Here is a 20662-nt window from a genome sequence, read left to right as displayed (position 1 = left end):
GAACATGCAAACTCCACACAGAAAGGCCCCTCCCTGGTGGGAATCACAAACACTGACCACTGTACTACCGTGCCGCTGACGTTATCAGCAGTGTTGCCCTCATTCACCTGTCTACGCTCTGTCCGCCTCGTGTCTCCCTCCTCCAGGCGCCTGCAGCTGCATCTAACTGTAATAAACTGCTGCTTTCAGCCAGCTTCAGTAGCGCTGCCACAGCACTAGGACCTCACGGCTTGCAGCAAATATTAAACATGTTAGGCATCCCTGCGACCGTGAAATTGTCTCTGTTGTACATTCGTCATGAGCATCGCGCAGCACCCTGTACACTGTTTGACAGAGACGCACGGAGAGGCTGAAATCCAAATTTGTGACAATATCGTGGCAAATCACACAGTGTAAGCTCAGCTTTATATAATATAGACCGGGATGTCCAAACTTGTATAATTTAGACCCGGGGTCTTTTTTCCTCAATGATCTCATATTGAAATGTGGATCGTGGAGGGCCACAGATTGGTGGTCAATGCAGTCAAACATTCCGGTTCAAGTTGGAAACCATTCCCCGCACCTTTATTTAGGCTTGGAACCATAAATGTTTCCCGAGATGTGTGCCTTGTTAACAAGTAGCCTGAGGGTTCACAAAAATTGGTCTAAGGGCCACATTTGCTGGTGACCCTTGAGTATTTAAGTGTCCATTAACAATGTTTATTCATCTCGTATGGAAATTGTCCTTTGACCTAAGTGGTGCTCTTTGTAAAGTGACTGCAGATGATCTCATCACTACCTAATGCTGATTATGATTCTCTGTGTTGTCAAACCTAGCTGACCAAAACAACATAATGAGCTGCATCTGTAATGTGCTCTGATGCGTCCACTTCTCTTATCTTCAGCATTACTTTTAGCCCCTTTTCTTTTCTTCAGTGCGTCTGAGCTATTCAACATTGCTTCACTCTGTCTAGGCCAGGGGTGCCTACACTTTTTTGGCTTGCGAGCATGCAACATTCAAAGTCGGCAAGGCCCGGCCGGAGATCTACCTATAGATTTCTTGGAAGGTCACAACATGGAGGTTTTATCAAAATTATTAATTTAAAATGAAAGCCTTTTGAATATGCCTCTTCAATAGCATTTCTATAATGTATTATACTGCGTAATAAACGAAGAGAGGACATTATGTAACTTGATAAACTATGACAAAGCGGCACAGTGTTATATTCTGTCATCACTTATCAGCTGCATATTGTTAATGCTTGGACTAAATGTCAAAGATGGTTCATATTGCCCAAAATATATTAATATTCCCAAAAATGAATTTAAATGTAGCCTTATTGAGGCAGAGCTGGGTTTCTACTTGAAGGACAGAAACTGAGTGTTAAAACAGAATGTATCAGGTAGTTGTTCCGTGTGTCAGTCCAAGACCAAATGCAATCAATTATATAATGTTTTTGTAGGTGTAGGTGTAGTTTTGGACTGATAGGATTCTGCGATCTAGCCGGTTTGTGTGTGTGATCTACTGGTAGCACCAGTAGATCACTGGTAGCACCAGTAGATCACCTGTGGGCACCTCTGGACAAATTCGGTTTTGCTAATGTTGTGTGCATTGGTCATATGAAGTGCATTTCTCGTCAGTTTTGTGCATTATTCATTCATTCAAGCCTGATGGAGGTAAAGTCGAGTTGCCTGGTCTGAGAAATAAAACTACCTCAATAAACACTCCAGAACCGTGTCAGTATTGGCTGTAGAGCTCGTTTTCAACTGTTGTCCCTGGGCAAGGTGTATAATTTCAACAATTCCAAAAATGACTGCACACACTCACCCATGTTCTGTGCAGCCCTGTGAGGCAACTTCTGTTGTGATATTGGGCCATACAAAACCATTAAACTTAATCTTAAACCCACATAACATAGCATTTTTTCACAAACAGTACAGTTAGCCCCTCTTATAATGCATGCTATTTTTACCATTAACATTTTTCCAGTCATGCATTCTTTTCCAATATTGCTTACAGGCAAAAATAACTCAAAGCTGAATTACACCAGCTGTTGTATTGTATCTAAACACGTTCTAGTGCAAAAAAGACGCTTAACTTTATAGACCTTTGAAATTACTTCATTAAGATTTAGTTTTTAGCTAAATTTTTATATTTGAGCTGCTTACATTCTTATTTTCTTGTGCTTTGCATAACATTTTTTTATACAAAATTGTATGCAAATGTAAAAGCAGTTCGGAAAGATAAGAAGGACCAAGACACGTGGAAAACATTAAAGGATCCTGAACTCATGGAGCCAATACAGTGACTTTAAACCGCTGTTATGTAAAAGTTGTAAAATCCAGGTTAAATAGGTTGTCGATTGTTGAGAACAATATTTTGGGAATATTTTTTTATGATTGATTAGATTAGAAATGATTTTTGCGTGAATTTCTTATTGCATATATTGTATATTTTTTGTGCTTTGAGAATATTTGTTGATTTGTGGTTATTTTATCTTTCGTCCATCTCCTTTCCACTGCCCTACAATTTCTTTTGAGTTTCTTAAGTTATTACACAGTAATGGAAGCACAAAAGGAGTGCAAATGACATATACAACACTTATTCATTCCTGCATTTAACAGGTTAAGTGCTCTGAACAATCTTTGTAATGTGGTCTACTAGTTATAAGGTAACAAAAGCAGTTATTCAAAACCACTGAATGTTCCTGCAGCATGGGTTGTTTTCTAAAGCTATAGTTCTTCTGAAAGGGGCCGACAATACTCTGAGATTTTGACTGGGTTAGCTTGTCCTAAGTCTGACAGCTTGTCCAGGTGATGACACTGGAGGTGGCTGCTCATGGTGGTTGTGTTTCCGGATATGTAAGGTGTGCTTGTCAGACAATGCTTGCACACAGTTTTATTTTTATTCCTCATTATCTACCCCAGGTCATTGTAATCGTTCGTTCGTTCGTTATTTTATTTTGAACATGTGAGCAACACAACACCTTTACAAAATTTTAAACGTAAAGGCTGTTACAAATCAAAAAAAGACAAAGCAAACTTGTCAGTTCCCTTGAAAAGCCAAATACAAATGCACATGTCCAAAAAGGAGTGAGGAGAAGTTAAACTTATTTAACCCCACCCCCTAGTTCAAAAACATATTGATAACATCATCATTTTCCTGTTCCTACATAGTTACTCAAAACTCAAAAGAAAATTGCTAAGTAGCAATAGTAACAAGGCACATACATGAGACGAATCACTTAATAATCTGTAAGTTCTGTTGTCTCATATTTCAAAAAAATGTTTTCTTTATATTTCTTCTTAAACTGATTCATGCTTGAGCACAGTTTTAGATCTGAGCTTAAATCATTCCATAATTTGGCACCAGTAATGGAAACACAAAAACTTTTCATAGTTGATTTGAACGTTTGTATTGTAAATTTATGGTCATCAGTACTCCTGAGGCTGTACACATTTTGTTGTGTGAGAAAATGCGTTTGTATGTTGTTTGGTAGAGTATTCTGCTGTACTCTGAACATTATTTGGGCTGTTTGATAATCTACAAGGTCAGTGAGTTTAATGACTTTTGATTCCAAGAACAATATGTTGGTATGATCAAGATAACCAGATTTGTTGATAATTCTTACGGCTCTTTTTTGTAGACGAGTTAGTGAAATCAGTGAACTTTCGTAATTATTTCCCCAAATCTCAGCACAATAGCTTAGATAGGGTAATACCAGTGAACAATACAATATATGAAGTGATTTATGATCTAAAAGGTACTTTGACTTCTGCATTATAGAAATGTTTCTTGATATCTTGTTCCCAATATGTTCTATGTGACCTTTCCATCGAATTTCATCATCAATTATTACTCCAAGAAATTTGATTTTTTTCACAATTTCAATAACTGATCCATTTATCGATGGCACACACAAAATGCTGCCACACAGCTGACCTCTCATTGCTCGCCCGTGTCTCGTCTGCTACAAACGGCAGCTTACACGCATATTGCTCTCTCCACCCTTTGCTTTGGGTGGCCTTAAAATGGCTTTGTGTCTGTGTAGTAACTTTCTCTTGACATCTGCAGTCCTATGTAAACTAATAGAAGTAAATGGGAGGCACAATTCATGGCGGCGTCCATGGGAATGTCCAGAATAAGGTGAATACTAGGGATGCATCCAATACTGGTGTCGGATATTGGAGCTGGAAAAAATGCGATATCGGGTATTGGCTACAAATATCTGATACTGATATTTGTAGCTCTATATACATATCCCCCTGAAAATGTGAACTATATGACTCTGTTAGAAATAAACACAATATCTGAGTGGTCATGGGCTATATTTGTGTGCCACCATTAGTGTGTTGGTGCCGTTGTCGTGGCAATCTGCTCGAATGGTGTGCACCGTCTGAAGCCCAAAGCGCTGGGTCGAGTTGCTGCTGGTCACCTGCTTGTGATCTAGTGCTCTCCCGTAGACGATAATGAAAGTGTTCTGTGCGTGTGTGTTGGCCTTTAATCAGGCTACTTGCACTCCAAGGTTAATATCATTTTTGGGAATCTAATTAGCATCTCCTCTAAACTAACCAGGTATTTTTAGCCCTTGTTTATTTTTTTTACAGTGGGAATGGTATCTTTCAAATAAATCCTGACCCAAATGTTTTGTGTAGTGACTTTTTGATATACAACTCTAATTAAATGATAGTTTCTAGACTAGATATTGCTGTACCAAAAAGGCGAGAAGTTAGTGTGATGGGAAGATGCGGAGCTCACACACCTCTGACTCTGAAGCTCTGCCTCGTGAAACCTTTCCCTGCTCAAAGCCGCCTTGCCAACACTAACATTGAACAACCCTGCACCTATGTCCATGCTACTGCCCTATCAAAACAAACTCAAACTCACCCCATATGATATTGTAATATTATGGAATGGCATTTTGGCTTTTGCTGCTTTGCTGTTACTATGCTGTAAAATCCCTTGAATAACCTATACTAACCACTACGATCCAGCTTTATAAGTGGATAAGTGAACGATGCGCTTTTCTCCATTGTGACATTAAAGTTTCATCTTTTCTTGAGATTAACATATTGATTATATCTATTAATAAACTAATAGAAAAACATTAAACACTGGATTTTTGTACAGTAATTGTCCTTGGGTATATTACAGGCTATTAGGTTGCATCAATATTAACAACTCTCATAAAGTGATCTTGTGCATTACAAATCTGTCCGATCAGCATTTCATAAGCCAAAATACAAACACTTGACCACTCCAGCAGTGGCCGATTTTATTGCTTTATATGACTTAATCATACTTAATCATAGTTTCTGTATCAGCTTTGATTATCATATCATATCTGGCTTTTTACTTGTTTTCTACAGCGGTATACTATGGCTACTACATGCTTCCAGATGGTACATTCTGCTTGGCCCCGCCTCCACCAGGTATTGATGCCACTGCGTACTACACCAATGTGCCGAGCGCTGCCCTGGCCCCTCCCGGTACCACCACGCCAGCGCTGCCTCATTTGAGCGCCACACCGGCCCCATCACAGAATGTACCCTTAGCACCACCGGGAGTGACCCCAGTGCACATCCCCACTACTGTTCCACCTCCCGCTAGTCTACATGAACCTTGGTAAGTAAAAGCAAGCATAACATCATGATATGCTGTGATGTTTAATATAAGCATCATGCAAGTGTTCTTGCCCGGCCCTAGTGTGCAGCATCACAGAACCGATCCCTGATAGTGCAACAGTGGCTTTACGGCGCCGGTGCTGAACAGTGCACTGACATTTACAATCCATGTTAGAATTAATAATTAAACTTTTTTTTTTTTTTGCGTCACACATGCTGTTACTTGTATATGACGGCCTTCTATTTTCACTCCAGCAAGTGATTTTTCCTTTTACTCCTTCGGCCGATACTTCTTGGTATCTGCCACCTCTGCCTGATCCTAAAAGAGCATTGGTTTGGCACACTGTCAGGACCCTGAAGCGCTCACCTTTGCTGGATTTCTTGTCATTTTCTATTTTTTCCCTAGTTCAAAACCTGAAGTTCCATTGTCCAGCCCAGCAATGCCAGCGATCATCCCCCCTCCCCCTGACACACAGCCTGTCATTGACAAACTGGCTGAGTATGTTGCCAGAAATGGACTAAAGTTTGAAGCCAGTGTCCGAGCCAAGAATGATCCACGGTGAGTGTCATTTTTTTTCCATATCATATGTTAAAGGAACTCCTACAGTATCTGACTCATTGCCTTCACGTACCAGATGTTCCATCATATTTTGACACGTTCTTGATGAGCTTCCGCATCTCATCTTTAACAACTGCCTCCACAGGTTTGATTTTCTACTGCCTTGGCACCAGTACAACACCTATTACGAGTTCAAGAAGAAGTACTTCATGCAGAAAGAAGGGAAAGACCAACCAGAGGTACTTAAGATGCACACTAAAAGTGTTCACTGTACATAACATCTGAAACTAACTCCGTTATAATTGCCTTCAGGCTTTCAGTGCAGACAAGTGCATTTTGATTGGAAAGGTCACATACAGTTTGTTTGACTCAAATTAGGATATTTCTTTTTGATTTCAGCCAACTAGTTTTAATATCTATATTTATGAAGATCATAGAAATTTGTGGCCACCGCTAGATTGGAGAGAATGAGACTAGTTTGATAAGGAGCTACGTGGCTACGCATTTATTGGAAGAGGGAGAATATACAGTGCTGAAAACCAGAAAGAAACCTATATTTACCATATTTAACTAAACTCTTTTTGGCCATCAGCAGTCGTGTTTTGTGAGACTGGCAAGTTTGCTAAAATGTTTGTCAAAACAAAGCTAGCTTATTAGCACAGCTGTTTGTGGTTGGAAACTTGCTTTGACAATGATCATAATGCATTCCTTGTTAAGAAAGCATTTAGTAAATGATCTTAACACTTGGTAAATACATAAATGGCATGATAAACTGTTACCTGCTGACCTCATTCTCAGACAGAAACACATTTGATGTAATGTTTTTGCAATATTGATATATACACTATGATGACTTCATCTAAATTTTACTTTTATAAAGTTTTTTTTTTTTTGCTAAATCCTGCATTCTTCTTTCTTAACTTTGTCACAGGACTAATATTAAAAGACAAAGAAACGTAAAAGTCCTCTTTTTGTGGGCACAAACATACACTCAATAAACATATTCATACATTTGCTTAAAATTTGTCGAGCCTGCTTTGTCGCCGGGAGCGAGAAGGAGTAAGAAATGATTGGAAAAGTTCCACAAAGAGCAATTTGTCATCTGACGAATCAAATCCATTAGGCTGTCAGTGTGTGGGGAAGTATGGCCCATTAGGATCCGGCTCAGGCTGCACCCACCACCAACCGCAGCAACTGCAGCTCACACTCTCTGTCACTAAAACCCGCTTGGTGATTGGAGCTTTTGTGGCTAATGCAATGCAGATATTTCCACTGCCAGAAAGTGATATTATTTTATGTTAAATGAAAACGATATGGGAATTGTAATCCTTCAAAGAGACTGATTACTTCAAGGTGAAACTGAAATCTAGTAGTTCATGGGTAAATGCTACTGTATGTTATTATTGCTATCCTGGACTTGTTTTGCTTCAAGACCGAATTGTGTTTGAAATTCCCTAAATGTAGCAATGATACCGAAACAAATTGATGTATTTAGGTTTTATTTCAGATCCACTCGGGAACAAATTGATTTCCTGCTCAATATTTTCCTAATGAAAAAATCCCTCTTTCTCTCGGTGAAAGTCTGCTGCTAACATACATATGCTACTGCAGGCTTTTGTAGGATTATGCATGTTTTCATTTCCATTGCTGTCAGATTACCCCAGATTTAGTATTTTTGACTGAATTAAACACATTAAACACAAGGAGCTATGTTTGGCGTTGGCCTATTTTTGACTGTGTATTGAATGTCATTTTCCTAAACTGTTTTCTAAAGGTTTTGTCTGCTATGTGTGTGCCTTTTCAGCATCGCGCTGGCTGGTGTGAACTTTTAGCCTGCATAGATTTTGCATTTCCTGTGACAATTACTGCCTTTTCCTAGTGTTATGGAAATCTTCACACATTGGCTTGAGTCAGCATCTCATTCTCCGTGCGTTTTAAGTGTCATAGTTTCCGGAGCTGCGATAATGACTACTGAAACAGAAGAAGTTCAATGTGGAGTGACATCAAGTTGTCAGAAGCAGGATTCAAATACAGTATGTCCCCATGACGTCTGAAACTCTAGCTGGAGCAGAGATTACATTAAAATAATCTGGATTTTAAAATGGAGGTTTATCTGTTCAACTTTATTATGGCTATGCAAATAGTCATCCAGAGTGTTGTAGATTTCTGGACTTTTTTTATGTTATTCATGCAGTCCTTATAGAGTTTAGTGGTGCTAGGCTAGAGCTAGGCTAGCGCATGTCTATGGTAACTAGTAGCCTGCATTAAAAACCTCTTCAAAATCATCGGGTAGTCCTCCAAACGTTGCCATATCTGATTTGTAGTAAGCTCCTTTGTGATTTACATGTGTAGTAATGTCGGCCGCAGGTAAACAAACTACTGTAGATCCGGTAACAATAGCAAAAAAATGATTATGTTTAAAAAATGATTCAGTCAACACAGACATTTATATGGGTAGTCTGGTGTTCTAAGTGATTTGCCTCAGGTGCACTGTGCTTGGGTCAGACTGTTTCTAATGCAGGCTACTAGATACCATAGACATGCGCTAGCCTAGCACTAGCCTAGCACCACTAAACTCTTTTAATATAAGGACTGCAATTGAGAAAAAATAAAAAAATCTCCAGAAATCAACAACAATCTTGAAAACTAGGACATGTCAACATTCCTGAAATATCCCTTTAAGGCCTGAACAACAGGTTTATGAAATATCGACCAACCCTGCTTATGTTACCACTGTACTGCTTGAGCAACTTGTCAAGAATAGTACCACTTCTCCAGATCTAAGACAGATTCTTGGTCAGGATTACTTGGCTGATGTTACACATGATGAAACACAACTAGAAACACACCAGAACTCTTCTTTGTTTAAATGTTAGCTGCTGTCGTTTTTAATATCGCATGTACTAAAGCCTTTTTTCTTCCTCTGTGCAGTGAGAATTTTATTTTATCTTCCCCTTAGTTTCTGAGTTAGTGGCACCTGGAACATTTCGCATTCTTATTGTATGTTCTCAGAAGTGGCAGGAAATAATTTCTTCTTTGATGGCTGCTTTCACAACCTCCCCATCAATAACAATTTTCTGGTAGTTACCGGCATAGTCTAATTTTACCTCCCTCTCTGCATACTGCCACTTAATGCTTTTATCAGCAGACTTTAGACGCTGTGTGAGATAATTGCATCTCTACTTCATTGCCATGCAGTTGTTTTGTTGATTTTTGTACTGGAAGATTAGCATAATTTCTTTACTGTTCTTTTTTTAAAATTTAACCATTTTTTTCTGCTTTCCTGTGTATAGAGCGACGCAGGAGACACCATTGATGCGCTTCAATCGGACAAGTCACTTCAGGATTCCACGCTGAGCAAAGGTGAGGATTGTGTTTTGGCTGGAAATGCAAAGAACCGCCTTTTAAGTTTAGACTCTTTGGAAATGAGATGCAAATTCTTTGGGTAAATAAAGCTGTTGATGCCGTATATGGGAGCACGCGTACCGTCGCTGCTGCGTGGAAGGCTCATGTTTCTGTGAAGATTTGTTAGTCAGTGTTGCCATCTATGTTTTAAGTTTCCTGTGGTTGTGTCGGATTTGAACGCAACCTGCGGAGATGAAAGAGTCTAGCTGCCACAATGCTCACGGTACTCTAAAAACACAGACAGCAGGAAATAGAGGGGGATAGTAATAGCTCAAGGCAGGATGAGTCACGGAGCCGGCCAGGTCGTATCTATTGTACTTATTGTTGGAGTTGTGAAAAACGTATGTGCCTAGGAATGTTCTGAACGTGTTAAACTGATGCATGACCGTTTTTTTGTCTGACATACTTTCACGACTTCAAATATCCACTATAAATGTAAATATATGTATGAACAGTAACTACAGACAAATCAATTGCAATTTTTTATTATCACAAAGGCTGCACTTATCTAGGAGATGTAACTCATCACTATTAGAAATAAGATAGAATAAGATTGATCTCACAAGGGAGAAATTCACTTGTTCGGCATTCAATAAGATCACTCAGGGTGTGCAAAATAGAGAGGAAATGTGCAAACAGTTAAGTAGTAAAAAAAAAAAAAAAAGAGGTATCTTATGTGCAAGTAAAAGCAAAAATCTTACGGGGCGGAATTCTAACAATAACAAAATAAGAATAAATAAAAAATAGAATAAAAATTAGAACAGACTATAAAAAGTAGAATATCGAGATGCAAAGTTTACACTCCTAGTGCAGGTTGTCAATAAGCGACGCTGGTACAGGGAGTAAATAAACATGCTAATCTGATTCTGTAAGTTTAAGCCTCATGGAAACATGTTCTGAAATTCAAGTGTTTATTTTGTACAGTATTTTTTTTAAAACATGAACTGAAAATCTAAAGGAAGGGAGGAAGGGAGGAAGGGAGGGAGGGAGGGAGGGAGGGAAGGACCCCTCTTATACTGCACTTATCCTCTTCGTGGAACAGGATATTCAGTACTTCTATGATGACATGTATATACTTCTACATTTTTATGATACAAATTTGTCTTCCTGTGCTCAATTATTTTTGAGTAGAAAGACTCGTCAATCAGATGATGAAATTGAGAGGCAATCATACCTGGAAATAAGCTGCACATTTATAAATGGTCTGGGTAAACTTCATCTCAGTCTCTGAAGGATGATGCATTATTATTTACCCTCTTAACCCACTTAACTGAGCACATTTTTTCCATCTTTAGGTCTTGGAAAAAAAGCATCAAAAGAGCAACTAAAATGAGACACAAAATATGATAACGCAGCCAAAAAAAGCATATAAAGAGCAGCAAAACAGGCGACAAAAAGGTGATTGAAAAAGCCACAAAAATACAAAGAAAAATACAAAGAAAAACACACAGTGACGACGCAAGGGAAAGATCAGTTTTGTAGGTCTTCAACTCCAGTCGAGAAGCTTTTTAAATTTTGTAAAGCTGAAATGGACAAAATGTGCTTGGTTAAGGCAGGGGTTAAGAGGTTCATAAATAATAATCTCCCTCTCACATGAGTAAACACCTTGTTCTTTATAAGTAAGGCCACTTATCCTGTTCAACGTGTTTAAGTGAAACAGGCTTGACAGTATTTTACTGATTGGGGTTTCTCATAATGTTGTGCTATATTCTGAGCTATATTTCTATTCAGTGTCTGTGTTCTGTATTCTGTATTCTCACCAGCTGCATGCATGTTTGCATGTCTTGCCCACACAGGCTGTCCACATTTTTGACAGCCTCTTATAAGTTATGACAAAAAAAAAAGTTAAAAAAAATCAAATTTCCTTCGCCTGGTGCCAAATTCATCATGTTTTTCTACTCAAAAGTTGTGAATTACTAGTCTGCTGTTACGCTTTTTACCACAATGTTAAAAGCCTTATTTATGTGCTTTTCCAGCCACGTTCGCGCCAATCAGTTTCGCCATAAAAGCCAAGGAAAATGACATGCTTCCACTGGAGAAGAACAGAGTGCGACTGGACGACGACTCGGATGAAGAGAAGGTCTAATTGAAGTGCACTCACACAATTATTTCTGGCGCCATTCCACAAAGAGATACTCTAACCTCTGATGGCGCTTTAATGAAGACATTTCCGAATTGCATTACCAGACTGTTGTGCACGTGTGTCTAGTTGGAGACTGAGGAAGGCTCGGAAGTTGTCATGCCAGAACCCGAGGTGGTGGTGAGGGAGGCGGTTCCTGTCGTCGTTCCAGAAGAAAAAAAGCCCTCGCTGAGTTTGGAGGAGCTGGAGGCTAGACAAGGTAGGTTCAAACGGGCAACAGCTACTGAAAGATGTGGTACTGTTTTTCCCGTCTGTCCATTTTGCATAGAGCTGTTCGAATCTATTCTCGGTTTTCAGTCTACGAGTCGAGCACTGTGTTGTACATTGTCAGCAGTCACAAGATCTATCTCTCAACTGGCATTAATCCGTTTTTTAGGGGCTAGAGGTGAACATCATGAATACTAAAACATACGGTAGTACTTTACATTACGGGCCGGTAAGTGCATGGGACTTACAGTGGTAGTTACAGTGGTGCGTACGGTGGCGCTTGCATGGTAATTACAGAAGTAATTCTAGGTTATTACAGTGGTACTTACAGTGGTACTTATGGTGGTAATTACAGTGGTAATTCTAGGTACTTATTGTGGTACTTAAAGGATACTATAGTGAGAATTACAAGGTATGTACTGCGATACTTCTAATCTAGATACAGTGGTAACTCTTAGCAATGAAGGTTGTACTTCTTGTTTTCCCTAATGCTAGAAATGACTTCTGTAGAAGTACCACATTTACTACCTATGAATTGCTGCTGTAGTATCCTTGAATTACCAATAAGTACCATAGATGCATCACTGTAAGCACTAGAAACCAGTGGTAACTCTGTGTCTCCCTGACCCTAATCCTAACCCTAATTATTGGTAATTGCCACTTTTAGTACCACAGCATGTACCTAGAATTACCACTGTAATTACCACTGTAAGTACCACAATAAGTACCACTGTCATTACTAGTAATTTTCACTGTAAGTACCATTGACTTACTGGCCCGTAATGTGTTTCCGTATGCGGTTTGAGTGGAACATCTGACCTTGCTGGACGGTTGCCTTTAGTAGTGGTGTCCTTGTTGCCGGAGATGCGAGTGCATAAAAGGTTAGGTTCCTCAGGTTGTGGACTATCTGACATTTTGCGGCCTGATCTGTCATTTGATCACTCTTCTTGCTGGTCTCGCTTGTGCTGTAAAACGTGGTCTAAATAGATCGGTCTTAGTTGTGTTTGTAGAATAAATAATGTTATTAAAGTGCACATTATTTTCATCTCTCTAGTAGATTCCAGATTTAAAGGATATGCTTTTGCTCTAGCCAGTCAGAGTCAAAGCGATTGGTTGAACTGGCTGTATTCTAGTCCTGGTGCAAATTTCTCTTAATTGTAGTGGATTTTTAGATTGACTTGCCAATGGGACAAGTAAAATAATACCTTTGCAAAATGAGTTGGGGCGCTATACCTTTTCACCCAGTGCGTATTCATCATGTTATCTGGATTTTTTTTTTTGCATTCAAACAGAGTTCAGTCGCTCCTTTGTATGTGTTGCTGCATTGTAATAAGCCCCAGAGCTCAAATGTAATTGCGGCAGCTCCATCTCACGCAGATTTAGCCGTGTTTCTTCTGTTTCCTGGATGATGTACATGGCACTTTGAATGTTGATCTGGGCATACGTGCAAAAGTGCTCATAGGGCTTCTCTGTCACGTCCTCTTATCTAAGACTTTCATTTTCTGAGAATGGGAAGAAATTCGGTCGAAAAACGAGTGAGGCAGGGGGCAAGTAATATGTTCAAGCAGAGTTGTATATTCACTGGGTGAGGTCTAGCCTCTAGTACGAAGGAAAGTGACAGTCTTTCTGAGGTTAATGTATATTGTTCAAATAAATAAACAGAAACTAAACATAAGATTCTGGCTTTACTACTGAAATGATCAAAAACATTCTTAAAAACACTACAGTTGTTCTGATTTTCTGCTTCTGCCAGGTTATTTGGCACCAAGAGCCAATTCACCTGCCTGTATTTGAGCCAAATGCCTTTTACATGGGATGGCCTTTTAAAGAGCTCATTGCAGCATTTCTACACATTTTCTTTTAACAGGCAATAGTTCAATATCTTTTGAGCAGAGCACTTTCTCCAGACTATTGAAGACGAATGCGCTACATCTGTGCATCAGAGGTGCTGACAGATCCGCTTAGGTCCAGCAGCACAGTCTAATGCTCTGCTCGCAGCTGACAGACGGCCAGAGAAGGAGGCTGAGGAAGCCTAATAAATAGCCCGGTGAATTGGCTTTGCTGTGCGGCAAAGTGGCTGTCAGTCAGACGGCCTAACTTGATCAGATAGCTGCAGAATCAGTGGCAGCCCAGCGCTAATCTGTATTGATGGGTTAGAAAACAGCCACACACTAAATGCACTTTCCACTAATAACTACATGAGTGTTCGAGCATCGAGCTTTTACAACCTGCATATTTACTCTGTGACTGTAATATACATTCTGCAGTGTTACAGGAATGCCAACTGTGTTCTCATGCTTTTTTTTTGAGACTGCATTGTCTTTGAACTAGTGATGGGCAATACTATATATATATTTTATTTATTTATTTATTTTTTCCCCATTGATTTATTTATTTATTTATTTATTTATTTAGGCTTATAAAGGCTTGCACTATTTCTTGCTGATATACAAAATCCAGCGTGGTTAAAAATATTTCACCTACCCCAGCGTAGTCACATGGGTCATAGTGATTAAAAAGAACGAACAAACAAAAAAAACATTGCAGCCAGGCATTTAAGCCGTTCAAGGGAGGTCTGAAGTCCCATTAGGCAAGGCAACTTTATTTATACTGTTGTTGGGCAAAGGTTTAGATCGCATCACATTGTGTTTAAATTATGTAATTTTCCGAAATATGCCAAAGTTTGGGATCATTATCATGCACATGAACAGAGGAGCCCTGAGTGTTATTTATCCTGAATAATCTTGCTTTTTATCGACAAAATCAGAATGGGTGTTGTATATAGAGTAACTGTTCAAATCCAAAATGGTGGCAGTGGTCTAATTCCTCTAACCACTTCTCTATTGTGCTTCCCACTTCTGTCTCTGCCCACAGCCAAACAAAGGCTGGAGGACCGTCTGGCCGCAGCTGCCAGAGAGAAGCTGGCCCAGGCATCCAAGGAGTCCAAGGAGAAGCAGCTTCAGGCCGAGAGGAAGAGGAAGGCTGCACTCTTCCTCCAGACTCTGAGAGGGCCAGGGTCTGGAGAGCCCGAGGCCAAGAGAGCAGAGCTGGACGCTGCTGCACAGTATGAGGTAAATGAAGCTTTTTGTTGAATATCAAGTGGAAATAATTAAGGCCATAGGGGTTCTCTTTCAACATGCCCTTGATTTGTGTCGTTGTGTTATGGCAGTATGGACAAGCCTCACTTACCACTTGTCGAACCTCCATAATTACCGTATTTACTGGACTATAAGTCACACTTTTTTGTCATTGTTTTTCTTATACTCCAGAGCAACTAATATGTGATTTTTTTCCTTCCTTTTTTTTAAAATTCAAATATATAATTTCACATGCTGCTAGAGGGCGCTGCAGGCTAATCGAGCAGCAGAAAGAAAGTTTGGAGTGAGCGAGAAGCGGAGGTTACTCTTAGAGAAGAAAACAAAGCAAAGCTAATCACGGGCTAAAAGCTAGATGGCCACAGCCAGAGAAATTAGTTCACAAATGAGAGCTTGAAAAACATGCTGTTGGGAGAGGCTTGTCAACGGTGCAGTTACGCCTCCGTGCCCAGGTAGTTGCCAGGGCGATTGTTCAGAAGTGACACCGAGGATGAAGATTTCAATGGATTTAGTGATTTGGAGTGAGATCGAGAGTTTGGTGTGTTCTTTATGCTATAGTTATCTGAACTGTTTATGTGATGTTAACAAACCAGACACCTATTTAGTGCGTTGTTTATGCTCCATGTAGCTAACCATCGATGTGTTACGGTGCGTCTATTCAGCCTGTTGTTTTGTTATTTAATACGCAGATTTTGGCTTTAGCCGGAGCGACTTTTAGTCCGGATAATACGGTAATTACTTTTACTTCGCACCGGTTTTCCTGATATCCGGGGGTCTGAAATATAAGACAAAAAGGAAGTTAAGAAAAACTTAAAACAACTTAATATTGGCAACAAAGCAATATGCAAAATACGTAAAAAAAACAAACACCCAATTCAGTTGGTATAAATGCAATATGCCACATAGAGCTGACTTGATTACAGACGACACTCCCTAAATCAAGGTCTGTGCTGAATTTTACCAGAGCTACATATGGCTGGTGCTGCAGCGTGGAGTCTGCAGTGTTTACAAGATACAGGCTAATGTTGCTAAACTAGCTGCTAACTAGCGGCTAGCAGATCTGGCGAGTGTTAAGCCCCTTTATGCCCAGGGGCTTATTTCAACTCAGAAAACGCAAGATAAAGAGATACAGCATGTCCATATAGAAAAAAAACAAGCAAAATGCTGTAGGCTACTGGCTAAGTTGCCTTAAACACAGGAGAAAATCTACACGGAGCTGTAGTAAAGGCGAAAAGAGACCATTTAGTTGCAATAATAAGTAGCCATCTCTATACTATTGTTAAATAGAAATAGATAAATGAATAAAGCACAGGCATTGAAAAGCTTTTGGACATGGGCTGTTCTGTCTATGATGGATAGTGCAATAAAAATTAAAAAGGATTTTGAATGAAAAGTTTAAAAAATCAAATGGCATCTGTTCAATGCTGATATAACTTCTCTTAAAAGTGTAGCCTGCTTTACTCAAGGAAATGTAAATGAGTAAATTAAGTAATTACTGACCAATCTGCTGTGAAAATGCCTTGTACTTGTATCGGTATTTGGTATCGGTAAGTACTCAAATCAAAGCACTCGTACTAAGAGATATCAATTCATCCCTAGTTGTGACTAAATAAATTGTCCGTGGAATTTACTGATATGCTTTGTTGTAGAATAAGCCTCTTCTGGGCGTAACAGAGCTCAGTAAAAGGCCACATTATCCTTTCTAAAGTTGAATGTTCACAGACTTTTATCATGATACGCAGGGACATATTCTTTCTAGTGTAAATAAGGTGCAGTGAGTTATTTGAAGTGTAGATGACCTGTCTATTTGATGGATGTTTAATGTCAGCGGCTCATGCGGGCCTCACATATTTGCAGTACACTGGCCTCTTCCCTGCTGGGACAGGTGGCTGCTGTCACTGTGTGCCTTTCCTGTCAATCTGATGGCACTGTGACTTCTGCTCTGCCCTGGCCATCTGAGAACTTGTGTCAGGAAGTTGTACCAGTGTGGAGTTATTATACTTGAAAGCAATATGTCTGCGCTTTTCAAAGTTTCCAGCTATGTGGCATGCATCTCCTCTAAAACTGCACTGAACCAACTGTAGAAACTAAACGCAGAAATTGTTGAAAGTGCTTAATTGATAACGACGGTACAGCATTTTTTTGGAAAGCTGGCGTAAAGTTTCACAATTTCTGCTCTGGTTGTACTATGGGCCTTTGGAGATTAGAAGACAGGTGACTGCTGATGCCATGTCTTTGTGGAGTTTGCTAAACGAGCTGACTTGATCTTTTTATGTAGGTGCGCCTTGTTTCTTGTCGTGCTCATCATGTTTATGTGACAGCGTTGGAGCACCGAGTGTGAGCTTTCAGGAGGAAACACAGCCTGCTGAATAAGCTCTGCAGCCAAAAAGTACTTCTGCTGCACTTTGATTTTGAGGTTATTATTTATGGTTCATCATAAGACAGGTTTTTTTTTGTCAAAGTTGCTTGGATTACTTAAGTTCCATAATGCATTGTCTGATTGGGTAGTGACTGTTGTTAATACTAGAGGTCGATCGATATGGGTTTTTCTAAGGCCAATGCCGATATGTTTGGCCTATATTTGTGACCATTATTTTATACCAATTTGTCCAAATGTCTGGCCTATAATCCTGTAAAAACATAGATACTTGGCCACTTCAGCAGTAGCCGAATTTATTACTTTAAGTGATTCAATCATTGGTGCTGTGCTTAGCATGGGACAGCATTGGCATTAGCATACTGTTTGCTAGCCACGTCATGTGATTGGATTCTCCAGGTTATGTGCTTCAAAATAAGGTGCAGCATGTCCATATTGACTGAGGTTTAGTGAAACCTGTATTTAAAGCAGAACTAAGTAACTCATGCCTCTGGAGACCAGCGCAACTGCAGGTGTCATAGCATGTTGCGCTTTTTTACTCATGAATTGTCCGTGAGAGAGGGATATTGTACATCTGGCGGCACTAGCCCGCAGTTAGCTTCGATTGTTAGCCTGTTTGCTTCTTCTTCGTGATTCCATTAGGGTGTATTGGGGCCTCCAACCCGTAGGCAGCGAAGTTGCAATTGTCGTTTTCTGGTCAGAGACACCAGGGGGAGATGACAGACCCCCCAATCATCCCATCAGCACTTGTATTACTTCCAGAGGGACTACGAAAGGGATATATTCAATTCAATTCATCTTTTTTCTATTTGAGCATCTGAGTTCCACAGAGTTCAGCACAGTGATCGAAACCAAAGAAAGGCTACATGAGTAGGTGAATAGCTAAATAAATATATATATTAAGGTAAACACGTTACGCTAACCAATTTTAATTGCGATGTTTCTCTGTTCCCCTGAGTTGTGGGAGGACTTGTTTTAAAGCCCTGACATCGCTCTTTCCAGGAAGTCTCTATCACATTCGGTCCCGAAGACATTGACTTTTCTCTGCGCTAGATCGGTAGATAGCCGATATTATTTTAAAAAAATGGTGCTTCTTGATTGTCTCTCACAGTGGAGAACAAGTTATCCTGCCTAATATACACTCCCTGACCAAAATCAAATTCAAAAAAAGGCGCCACTTGGATTTTAACTGTTATGATCTCGCCTGGCTGTAATTTTTCCCCCAGGATTGGAAAGGCCAAATTTGCATGTCGACTCCCTGATTGGTCAGATTCCTGCTCACGCTTGAAGATACCTTTTGTAAATGTCACTATCCCTAGGGTTAGCGCTATGGTGAGGTTGGGGTTAGTTTGGATTAGTTTGTGGATGTGACGTCATGGTTGGAGCTCCACTTACCATTGGCTGCTAGTGTCGATGTCCCAGAGAAGATTTTGTTTGTGATCACACTCTCCCATACAACATCTCTTGGTGTAAAATGAATGCAACACTGGATATTATAGAAGCTTACTGAAACAATGCCACAGCCATTGTGTGCGCTAATATGCGCTCCTACCACGTATTAGAGCGTGTGACCTTTTTTGGGGGGGAGGATCAGGCAGTGTATTTAATACATTTGTATAGACCATACGCTTTTGGGCTTTTTCGTCTTTACTTTTCTCCCCATCCAAACTTTGGTATCTCGGCTGAGCAGGTGTAAGAGCGCAGACACTTTCTCCATCTGGAGTCTGGATAAGCCTTTTATTTGTTAGCTCCTACATTTCACCTGAAAATGTCCCATATCTCCATTTCAACCCAAACTCCAAATGATGTGCAAATAAAAGACAACAATAAATAATTTTATTCCGTTTCCTCATTCCCTTGCTACGTTATGACATATTGTCAAATGCATTTATCAGTTTTCTCTCTTAAAAATGAAACACATTCTGCTTCCAATTAAAATGGTTGCAGCTTTAAAACAAGTTAGCCATTTTATGCTCACTACTGCCACCTCAGGTCAAATGTGTAGCTGCAGCTTCCATATTAAGCTCGTGCATGACGGCACTTCGGACCCAAATTAACACCTTTTTGAGTGACAGTGCAGGATTTTAGAGGCAGTTGTAGTGAACAGGTCTGGCCTCATTAGGACATTGTTGGAACATGGAGGGGAAGGAATATACTTACTTTTAACATTTTTAAACTCTGTATAGCCCCTTTTAAGGAGCTTGGGTGTCAGGTAAACAATTTTCGATTTGCTGTTTGACGTTATTTTACTTGCTTTGTTTACTGCTTTTTTAAATATATCATTAATCATTATCAAAACTCAGACACATTATAGACAAACCAAAATTATCAGATGGACCATTTTCATTACCCTCTGCATTTTTTTATTTGATATAGTTGGCAATGATGTGTTTTGTGCCACTAACATTAGGTAGAATATAATATTCTACCTAATGATGATAGTAATGTAGAATACAATATTCTGTAATCAAATAATGAAATGTGGCTGCTTTACACTTACTGTATAACATCTTATCTTCAACATTCTAGTTACCATTGTCTCTTGTCTTGTTTTACTCTTTCATAATATAAAACATGTTAAATTGAAACAAAAAAGGGTTTAACATGTTTTGCAGCAGCTGCTTTTCTGCAGCTGGTACATTAACGTTTGACTATTTTTGTCAACATCAAATAAGATTAAACCAAGATGATTCTGAGCCCAGCATTACGTTTACTCACTGATAACTTTGTGTGTGTGTGGAGCAGAATTACCACTGTTTCCACTTGAGAAAAAAAGAAATCCATAAATCCGGTATCTCAGCAGGAATATGTGGTTAGTTCCCATCTGTGGCAACCTCTGAAAGAAAAGGAACAGATGAAGGGGAGTATGTCATGTTAATGTGTGTCTTGCTGTTATGCAAATCAGACCATTTTCATGCAATATGCTGCAACAGTGATAAAATGCTGCAGTACATCTTTAAAATACTGTCCAATCCCTGCCAGCAACTTGTAGAACGTAGAATATTAGAAATACTATGTAACCTACGGCTTCGATAAATTGTGTTAACCCACTCTATGTGGTCTGCATAATTTATAATGTCCAATGTGTCTTTAGGGAATACATCTATTCCACCAATACAATTTTAATCTTTGTACCTCGACAACCTTGTTTGCGACCTGGGCCTCATTAGGCGGATAGATGCTCGCATTCATTGTCTGGCTCCACAAAGCGGCGTGCCATGTGGGAAATCTCTCATTGTTCCTTATGTCGAAGAGCAAGCCTTCGTTCTTAGTTC

At 39.6% G+C, this 20662-nt stretch overlaps 1 protein-coding gene across 3 annotated transcripts in view; it reads left to right on the top strand.

Annotated features, from left to right (window-relative positions):
- sfswap (splicing factor SWAP) overlaps positions 1-20662 on the top strand; it is a 46654-nt gene that overhangs the window by 10292 nt on the left and 15700 nt on the right. For all 3 annotated transcript variants that reach the window (XM_079582582.1, XM_079582581.1, XM_079582583.1), the window contains exons 8-14: positions 5350-5605; positions 6011-6163; positions 6309-6402; positions 9457-9526; positions 11545-11648; positions 11778-11907; positions 14790-14986. In XM_079582582.1, the coding sequence (XP_079438708.1) occupies positions 5350-5605; positions 6011-6163; positions 6309-6402; positions 9457-9526; positions 11545-11648; positions 11778-11907; positions 14790-14986 (1004 nt within the window). The remainder of the gene's footprint in view (positions 1-5349; positions 5606-6010; positions 6164-6308; positions 6403-9456; positions 9527-11544; positions 11649-11777; positions 11908-14789; positions 14987-20662) is intronic.

The sequence above is a fragment of the Gobius niger genome (assembly GCF_951799975.1).
Source record: "Gobius niger genome assembly, chromosome: 2".
Taxonomy (NCBI): Eukaryota; Metazoa; Chordata; class Actinopteri; order Gobiiformes; family Gobiidae; genus Gobius; species Gobius niger.
The sequence above is the reverse complement of the archived record's forward strand: the minus strand, read 5'-3'. Positions and strand labels throughout refer to the sequence as shown.